Source organism: Colobus angolensis, unplaced genomic scaffold, assembly GCF_000951035.1.
Source record: "Colobus angolensis palliatus isolate OR3802 unplaced genomic scaffold, Cang.pa_1.0 Scaffold136, whole genome shotgun sequence".
Classification (NCBI taxonomy): domain Eukaryota; kingdom Metazoa; phylum Chordata; class Mammalia; order Primates; family Cercopithecidae; genus Colobus; species Colobus angolensis.
In genome coordinates this window covers 1,845,859-1,855,481 of record NW_012114444.1, presented here as the reverse complement: position 1 = coordinate 1,855,481, position 9,623 = coordinate 1,845,859, and the positions used below count along the sequence as shown (strand labels likewise).

Here is a 9,623-nt window from a genome sequence, read left to right as displayed (position 1 = left end):
AAGGAAGGAAGGAAGGAAGGAAGGAAAGGAAGGAAGGAAAAAAGAAATGGAGCCCAGGAGGACCTAGCGAGCTCACAGCTGGCCAGGGAACAAGCCAGGCCACCCCTCCTGGCACCAAACCCCAGGCACTCGGCTGCCTCCCAGAGACTTGAGGCCCTACCAGCCACTCAAACGCCATCCTCAAGACCCAGACAGGGCCAGGAGGCAGGGGATGGCTGCTGAGGGGTGCACACAGCAGAGGAGACTGCCCGAAGCACGAATGAGATTCCCATGGAGGCAGCCCCACCTCCAGACCACCACGGCTGTCACAGCAGACACCCCTGTCTCCCACCACGACCTTCTGCTCCGAAACAATCACCCCTAAAACCTCAGACCCAGCCACTGAGGACCACGGCCCAGAGCCCAGCTACCCAGCCGGCTCCGAGGTGGGCGGCCCAGCCAGTTCCCGCCACCTGAGGGTGTTGGTACACACACCAGACTCAGAGGGAGACCCAGACAGACAGCAACACAGAGACAGAGAGGAAAACAGAGACACAGAGACAGAGAAACAGACACACAGAGGAAAACAGAGATACAGAGAGACAGACAGAGAAACAACAGAGACACACAGAGACAGAGACACAGAGGAAAACACACAGAGAGATATACAGAGAGAGACACCACAGAGGCACAGACACAGGAAGGAAAACATACAAGGAGAGAGAGAGACACAGAAAAACAGAGACGTCACAGGAGAAAGATACAAAGAGAGACAGAGACACATGTCCTGTCTCGCCTCCAAGTCCAGCTGTGGCGTGGACCCCGCTGGGACTGGACAGCCTCGCCGTCCCCAGGCCTTCCCTGATGTTGGCCACGACCCTCCCCTGCGGCTTGGAATTGCAAAGCCAGGTGGTCTGGGAGTCACAGCCACCACGCGTCCCCCAGAATGTTCATGGGGCTGGGCCAGGCGACTCCCTGCTCTCTTTAGAGACAAACAGAAAGGCTCCAGGGTGCTGTGGCATCAGTGGCACTGAGGCATCCTCTGGCCGGCCCTGCATGACCTTCAAGCTGCTTGAGTCCACTAGACAAGTCCCTCAAGGCCACCCTATGTGGCCAGGGCTGAGATGCCTAGAGAGGTAGATGCTCAGCCTGGGCAGGGACGGGGGCCAGACCTAACAGGGGCCAGAGAAGGGGTCAGCCAGGAGGAAGGTCCAGGCTGCCGCCTGGCGGGTCACCACCAGGCCCCCACACTACCCCAGCCTGGCCGTCTGCTTCCTGTTCAGTTCTTACCCCCTGAGTTCTCAGGTCCTTGAGTTTGCTGGACCGTCTGCCAGGAGTGCTCAGGGTCCCTGCAGGCTCATGGGTGCCATCAGGTCAGAGATGAGAAGTCACCTCTGAGCAGAGGCCTTCCCGGAACCCCCAGCACTACCACAGCCAGGCTGCCACAAGCATCGCTGTGTCTGTAGCTCTTATTGACCCTGAAGTTACTGCAGGTGGTTCTGTCAGTGGTCTCTCCTCCCCAGGATCCAAGACCCCTGACGGCAGGGGCTCCTATGCCTTCTCCAAGGCAGTGATATTTGTGGGAGGGGACGGAAGGAGGAAGGGAGAAAGGTGGAAGGAAGCTAAACTAACCAAGAGAAAAGGGAGAAGACGTAGCTAAAATCAGAAGTGAAAGAAGAGACTTTACGAGATGCCACAGAAATCAGAAGGATCATAATAAACTGTGAACAATTTTACACAAACCAGCTGGACAGCCTGGAAGAAATGGATACATTCCTAGAATGTAAAGAAACTCACAAGCTTCCTAGAGTCAAACGTGAAGACATGGAAAATCTGAAAGGACCAATAACAAATAAGGAGACTGAATCAGTTATCAAAAACCTCCCAAAAAAGAAAACCCCAGGGCAGGGCCAGGTTGCTTCACTGATGGACGCTACAAACATTTAAAGAAGAGTTAACACCAGTCCTTATACAACTCCGAAAATGTGAAGAGGAAGGAACACTTTCTAACTCGTCTTACGAGGTCAGCATTATCCTGACACCAAAGCCAGAGAATGACACTATGAGAAAAGAACCAAGAGGCAAAAATCCTCAACAAAATACTAGCAAACTGCATTCGGCACCATGTTGAAAGGATCATCCTTCATGAGCAGGTGGGATTATCCCTGGGATGCAAACATGGTTCAGCACACGCGAATCAGTAAACGTGATTCACCATATGAACAGAATGAAGGACAAGAGCCATTCGATCATCTCATTTGATAGAGAAAAAGCATTTGACAAAACTCAGCATCCTTTCATGATAAAAACACTCAACAAACTGGGTATTGAAGGCATGCTACACAATAAAGGCCACGTATGACAGACCCACAGCTAACGCCACACTCCGTGTAAAGGCCACGTATGACAGACCCACAGCTAACGCCACACTCCGTGTAAAGGCCACGTATGACAGACCCACAGCTAACGCCACACTCCGTGTAAAGGCCACGTATGGCAGACCAGACCCACAGCTAATGCCACACTCAGTGGTAAGAAGTAGAAAACTTTTTCTCTAACGTCAGGCGAAGCAAGGATGCTCTACTCAACATGGTCCTGGAAGGCCTAGCCAGAGTCATTAAGCAAGACAAAGCAGTAAAAGGCATTCACATCAGAAAGGAAGAAGTAAAATTTTCTCTGCAGATGACATGAACTTATGTATAGAAAACCCTAAAGACTCCACCAAAAAAAATTTTAAAAAGCTGTTAGAACTAATAAACACATTGAATAAAGTTGCAGGATAAAAAATTGACATATGAAAATGAGTTGTGTCTACACTAACAATGAATTATCCCAAAAAGAAATCAAGAGGGCTGGGCACAGTGGCTCACACCTGTAATCCCAGCAGTTTGGGAGGCCGAGGCGGGTGGATCACCTGAGGTCAGGGGTTCAAAACCAGCCTGGCTAACATGGCAAAACCCAGTCTCTATTAAAAATACAGAACTAGCTGGGCGTGGTGGTACGTGCCTATAATCCCAGCTACTTGGGAGGCTGAGGCAGCAGAATTGCTTGGACCTGAGAGGCGGAGGTTGCAGTGAGCCAAAATTGTGCCATTGCACTCCAGCCTGGGCAACAAGAGTGAGAATCTGTCTCAAACAAACAAACAAACAAAGACAAGAAAACAATCCCATTTACAATAACATCAAAAAGAGTAAATTTAACCAAGGAAGTAAAAGATCTGTACACTGAATGTAACATGATGAATGAAATTGATACAAACAAATGGAAAATGGAAAGATATCTCATGTTCATGGTTTGCAATAATTAATAGTGTTAAAATTTTCGTACTACCCAAAGTGATCTACAGATTCAGTGTAATCCCTATCAAAATTTAAATGACATTTTATGCAAAATAGAAAAAAATCCTAGGATTCATATTTAACCACAAAAGAGCTCAAATAGTCAAAGCAATATTAAGAAAGAACAAAACTGAAGGCATCACACTTCCTAATTTCCTTTTATATTACAAAGCTATAGTAATCAAAACAGCATGGTACTAGCACCACATAGATCCATGGAACAGAACAGAGAGCCCAGAAATAAACCCACTTTTGTACAGTCAAATAATCTTTGACAAGGTGCTGTGGTTTGAATGTCCCCTCCAAAACTCATATTAAAACTTCATCCTCAGTGTGACAGGATTGAGAGGTAGAGCCTTTCAGAGGTGATGGGATCTGTGAGGACTCGGCCCTCATGAATGGATTAATCCATTCATAAATAAATGAGTTAATGGATTAAGGGGCGATCACACAAGGGGAGCTGGTGGCTTTATGAGAAGAGGAAGAGAGACCTGGGCTAGCATGCTCAGCCCCCTCTGCATGTGATGCTGTGCGCCACGGCAGAACTTTTCCAAGAGTTCCCCCCAGCAAGAAGGCTCTCATCAGTTGCATCCCTTGGGCCTTGGACTTCCCAGCCTCCATAACCATGATAAATACATGCCTTTTCTTTATAAATTACCCAGTTTCAGGTCTTCTGTTACAAGCAACATAAAATGGACTTAGACACAAGGGCACCAATACACAATGGGGAAAAAGCAGTCTCCTCAGTGATGTGAAAACTGGATATCCCCATGCAAAAAATGAAATTGTACCCTTATCTCACACCATGCAAAAAAAAAAAAAAAATCAGCTTAAAGTGGATTAAAGATCTAAACATAAAACCTGAAACTGTAACACTGCTAGGAGAAAACATAGAAGAAAAGCTTCTTAACATTGGTCTTGGCAATGATTTTTTTATGACAGCAAAAGCACAGGCAACAAAAACAACATAAATGAGACTACGTTAAATTGAAAAGTCTCTGCACAGCAAAAGAAACAACAAAATGAAAAAAAGCGGTCTACAAAATGGGAGAAAAATAAGCAATTTAAAAATGGAAAAGGGACCTAAGTAGACATTTTTCCAAAGAAGAGCTACATATGGCCAATGGGTTTACGAAAGGTGCTCAACATCACTAGTCATCAGGAAACTGCAAATCAAAACCACGGTGAGCTACCCCCGTACACCTGTTAGGGGGCAGATAACTAGTGGTGGGGACAATGTGGTGAAAAGGGAACCCTGGTGCACTGTTGGTGGGAATGTGTGAAATGGGTACAGCTGTTATGGAAAACAGTATGAGGGCTCCTCAAAAAAATTAAAGATAGAACCACCATAGGATCCAGCAATCCCACTTCTGGATCTTTATGCAAAGGAAGTGGAATCTGGATCTTGAAAAGATCCCTGCAAGCCCATGTCCACTGCAGCACTGTTCACAATAGCCAAGATACGGAATCACCCCAAGTGTCCCTCAACAGACCCACGGATCGAGAGAGCGTGGTGCAGATACACAGCGGAGTGCAGCTCTGTCTTGAGAGCGTGATGCACATACACAGCAGAGTGCTGCTCCGTCTTGAAAAACAAGCAGATCTTGTCATTTGCAGTAACCTCAGTAAACCTGGGGACATTATGCTAAGTGAAATAAGCCAGGCGCAGAAAGACAAATACTGTGTGATCTCGCTTATGTGTGGAATCTGAAAAAGCCAAACTCATGAAAACAGAGAGCAGAGCACTGAGTGCTGGGGGAGGGGAATGAGGAAGGGGACGAGGACAATCAGGGGCTGCAAAGTTTCAGGTATAAGGCGAGTAAGTTCAGGAGCTTTGAGGTATGGCATGAGGACCAGAGTTAACAATACTGCATTGCACACTCAAAATTTCCTAGAATAAATCTTGTGTTCTCACCACGATAAAAGGGGGTCACTATGTGAGGTGATGGACGTATTCATTAGCTTGATGGTGGTGATCACTTCACAATTATCCATAGATCAAAACATCACATGGTACACGGTAAATAGATACAAATTTTTTGAGATGGGCGTCTCGCTCTGTCACCCAGGCTGGAGTGCAGTGATTCAGTCATAGTTCACTGTAGCCTCAAACTCCTGGGCTCGAGCACTCCTCCCATCTCAGCCTCCCAAGTAGCTGGCACTATAGGCATATGTCACCATGCCTGGGTGATTTTTTTAGTTTTTGTAGAGATGGGGTCTCACTATGTTGCCCAGACTGGTCTGAAACTCCTGGCCTCAAGGGAGCTTCCTGCCTCAGCCTCCCAAAATCCTAGGATTCGAGGAACGAACCACAGTACCCGGCCAATAGATACAATTTTTATTTGTCAATTATCCCTCAATAAAGCTGTGGGAAAAGGTTAAAAATATATACATTTGTATTTAAAACTTCCATGAAGGTTTTTGGTTTTAGGTTTTCATCTTTTCAATCTTCTCACCATCTGGAATTTTTTTGGTGTAAGATCTCTATGAGTTATGGTACAAGCTCCAGGAAGTAAGTCAAATTGTCTTATCCCTTAAAAAAAGGAATATTTATTTTGCTCAAGACACACTGAAAGTCCAAGAGTAATAGCTGCAGGCACAGCTTGATCCAGGAGCACAAATGATGTCCTGGGGTGCTCTATTCCACCGGTGCTGGCTTCACTCTTAGGCAGGTCTTCCCTGAAAGGTAGGAAAATGGCACCAACGGCCACAGATGTATTTCCCGCTCAGTGAGCCCAGGCAAAGTGGTGTCTAGCAAAGGCCTGGGGCTGGCCCTCATCAGACAAATGTGATTGGTGCAAATCTTTGGCTGACCTGTCCAATGAGGGTCCACCCAGGCCTGTTGGGATGTGTTGATTGGCCAGGTCTGGGCCACATGCCAGCTGGATGGAGGGTGCATGGCTCCCCAGGGGAAGGAGGCTGTGGTCCAGGCCATCAGCTGTCCAGCATCATGCCTGGGTGGCCAATCTTCTCCCCGATGATCTGGATGCTGTCTCCATCATAGACGGAGCTTCTGTCTGATCTGGCACAGTCAATGCCGAATTCTCCTCATTAAGGTCACTCTCAGTGACACTCAGGTACATCCCAGTGGCTGGCAAGGCTGAGGCTCCCTTGTCTCAGTGACCTGCCACACTGCCTTACAAGAGCCTTCCTGGCCATTCTGAGACTATTTCCCACTTGAATTGTGGAGTCCGTGTGTCTACGCACATAGCTCTCGTGTTTTATGGGGACTGGATGTATCTCAACGGGTCCTTCTGTCCAGGAAGGGGCCTGTCCTTGCCCCTGCTCCATCCTTCCCTCACCCCGGCAGCATCGCAGCCTTTCCTCCGAGCCCCCGCGCTGCTCACGGACGTGCTCCCTTTGCCTGTCGTGGAGGTGGGGGCAGCTCCTTACCCAGAGAGGGAGAGAGGGTAAGGATGCCACGAGCCAAAGCCCCTGCTTCCAGCTGTGCGTCTGGGAAGAGAAGGCTGGCCCCAGGAGTCAGGGTGCATTCCCCTCACCCCCCAATCCTACTCAGCTTCAGTCTCCAGGGTGGACAGGTGGGGGAGGCGGGGGAGGACCGCACACCCTCTGCAAGGCAGGGCTGCCCTGCCTCTGTCCCCACACATGGCCCTGCGGCAGCCCCTGCTCCGTCCCTCTGGAAACTGCAGGACCCTTCCACAGGGGCAGCCAGGGGGTCGGGGCCAGACCCCACAGCCCACCGGCCCCCAGAGGTAGCTATTTTTGCCGCCCGTGTCGGTGAGGTTGGTATTTTAAATGTTTTGACATTTAAAATCTGTGTTGGATACATTGGTGCTGTTTAAACTATCCCCGGATTGCAGTGACTCACAGGGAATTGGTTTGTCTCCTGAGACAGGGCCTGGCCATCCCCCGTCCCCGCTCCCAGCAGCCCGAGTGGGAAGAGGGAGTTTTTACCTGCCCCCAGTCTCACCAGCACCTTGTTGTCCTGCAGAAGGTGGACTTCAGCCAGAGTGGCAGAACATGAGGGACGTGGGACAGCCTCAGATCCAGACACCCATGCGGGGGAGGGCAGAAGAGACCCGTCACCCAGCCAGGGTCAGCAGCAGCGGCAGTGGCTGTCAGGAGCCCACACAGGTGGCAGGAGCGAGGGACGCGGGGCTGGCAGGTGCAGGATGCTGCCTCCCGGGGGTTTGAGTGCCCCCTCTCCATGCATGTCTTCTGACCTGTTAGCAGAACTCTGCTCAAATGGAACATGAGGGTGAACTCAGGCTGCCTCCTCCCTGAAGGCCTCTGAGTGCTTCTGAGTGGAGCCCGGAGCTTCAGTGGGAGCAGGAAGGGCCTTCAGAGGTGCCTCAGTCAGTGCCCAGAGGGGGCCAGGGAGAAAACCCACTGACATTCCCACGACCCGGCACCTCTCCGTGGCTGCCCTGTCCCATGGCCACCGCCGCCTTCATTAGCGGGACACGGCGAGGATTGTCCTCACTGGGACCGTCCTGACTTGGACTGTTGAGGCCACACGGCTCTGCTCTCCCTGGTGGGAGGAGGTCGGGAGGGAGGTGGCCCCTGCAGCCCAGCCCAGGGAACCCCACGGCAGATACCCCTGACCTTTCTACTGAAATCACAGCCACGGGCCGCAGAGCCAGTACACGCCACTTCTCCAAGATACCCAAAAGCTTCTTGGAATCAGAAATTCAGCATGAGGATCCCAGGCAGCTTGGCAGAGAGGGGGCAGCCTCCGTCTCTGGCACAAGATCAAACCCGCAAGTGTGGAAGCCAAAGGCACCAAGATCTGGCTTGCAGAGAAGAACATCTTACAAAGAATCCAAGGCCAAGGAAGATTTGAAAGCCATTGATGGCTGTTATTCCACTGCCCCGGGGAGGGGTGCCGGTTTCTCCACTGGAAGCTGGGCCATGGCCGTCCTGGCAGGTTCTCCTGCTGCGCGTCCACAGACGCATCCCCTTCCTGTTCTGAGCAGCAGCTCTGGTTGAGGAGGAGGCTGGGCCACTGCCCCATCTGGGGAAGCCACGGCCACGCTGCCAGTGCCTGCAGAGTCACGTCTCAGCCAGGAGTCGCAGAAGGAGCAGGACTCAGCTCAGGCCAGGCTCAAATCCAGGCGCAGCCCCTCCTGCACTGGAGTCTTTGGGCAGGACCTCTAGTCTGTCCAGGACTCGGATCAGGTGCCGAGTAGCTGTGATGACCCAGCCTTGTGGGTTGCTGTGGAAGCTAGAGTTGGGGAGCGGGGGCTCCAGGTGCTAATAACAGGGGCCCTGTACCTTTCAATGCCCTGAGAGGTAGCTGGGGTGGGCGAGAGGAAGGGGCTTCTATTAGTGTGAGCTGTCAGGACCTAAGAGAACCGTCTGCACACAGCTGCAAGGCCAGGGCTTGGCTGTCCCACAAGACGGGCCTCAGAGGAGACAGCCACGGGCTTGTGGGCTTCAGCCATAGACACAACGTGTCCAGACCTGGGAACCAAGAGCCCAGGGCCTTTGCCACAGCCAGGACACCCCCGTGTTTGTGTTCCTTGCTGTGTACAAGTGGGACCCTCGGGAGGGGCCCATGAAGGTGGGGGAGTCTGCGAACTTCTTCCCAGTCAGAGGCAAGGTTGGGGGCAGGCTGAGGGCCAGCTTGGAACAGCGGCTGGGGTGGCTGTGTCTTCTGGGCAGCTGGGATAGGGCCAGACCTCCTGAACTTGTGTTGATTGAGGGCCTCACACCTAGCAGGCCTGACACCCCAGCCAGCACGGCAGGCATCCCAGTTGGGAGTGCATGAGTCCCGCTGCTAGCTCTGACGGCCTCCCCCTTCCTCTCCGCAGGTCAACACCTTTATGTCCTTCATATTCCCCATGGTGGTCATCTCGGTCCTGAACACCATCATCGCCAACAAGCTGACCGTCATGGTACGCCAGGCGGCTGAGCAGGGCCAGGTGTGCACGGTTGGGGGCGAGCACAGCACATTCAGCATGGCCATCGAGCCCGGAAGGGTCCAGGCCCTGCGGCACGGCGTGCGCGTTCTACGTACGTAACCTCTGGGCCCTCCAGGGGCGGGAGGCAGGCCAGGGCCAGCAAAGGCAGCGAGCGCTGAACCACCCCAAGCCTGGGCAAGGTTTAAAGACATAGGGATGGAGCTATCAGGCCAAGACCCAAGGGTGCCGGCTCCCCCCAGGGGTGAGTGCCATTCTGCACTCCATCCCTCCATCCCTCCATCCATCCCTCCTTCCTCCATCCCTCCATCCCTCCATCCCTCCATCCATCCTTCCCTCCCTCCATCCATCCATCCATCCTTCCTTCCCTCCATCCATCCATCCTTCCTTCCCTCCCTCCATCCATCCATCCCTCCATCTCTCC

At 51.8% G+C, this 9,623-nt stretch overlaps 1 protein-coding gene across 1 annotated transcript in view; it reads left to right on the top strand.

The window, feature by feature from the left end:
* Positions 1-9,623, top strand: part of NTSR1 (neurotensin receptor 1 (high affinity)) — a 54,180-nt gene that overhangs the window by 38,019 nt on the left and 6,538 nt on the right. The window contains exon 2 of the mRNA XM_011934473.1: positions 9,092-9,293. Coding sequence (XP_011789863.1) covers positions 9,092-9,293 — 202 coding nt within the window. The remainder of the gene's footprint in view (positions 1-9,091; positions 9,294-9,623) is intronic.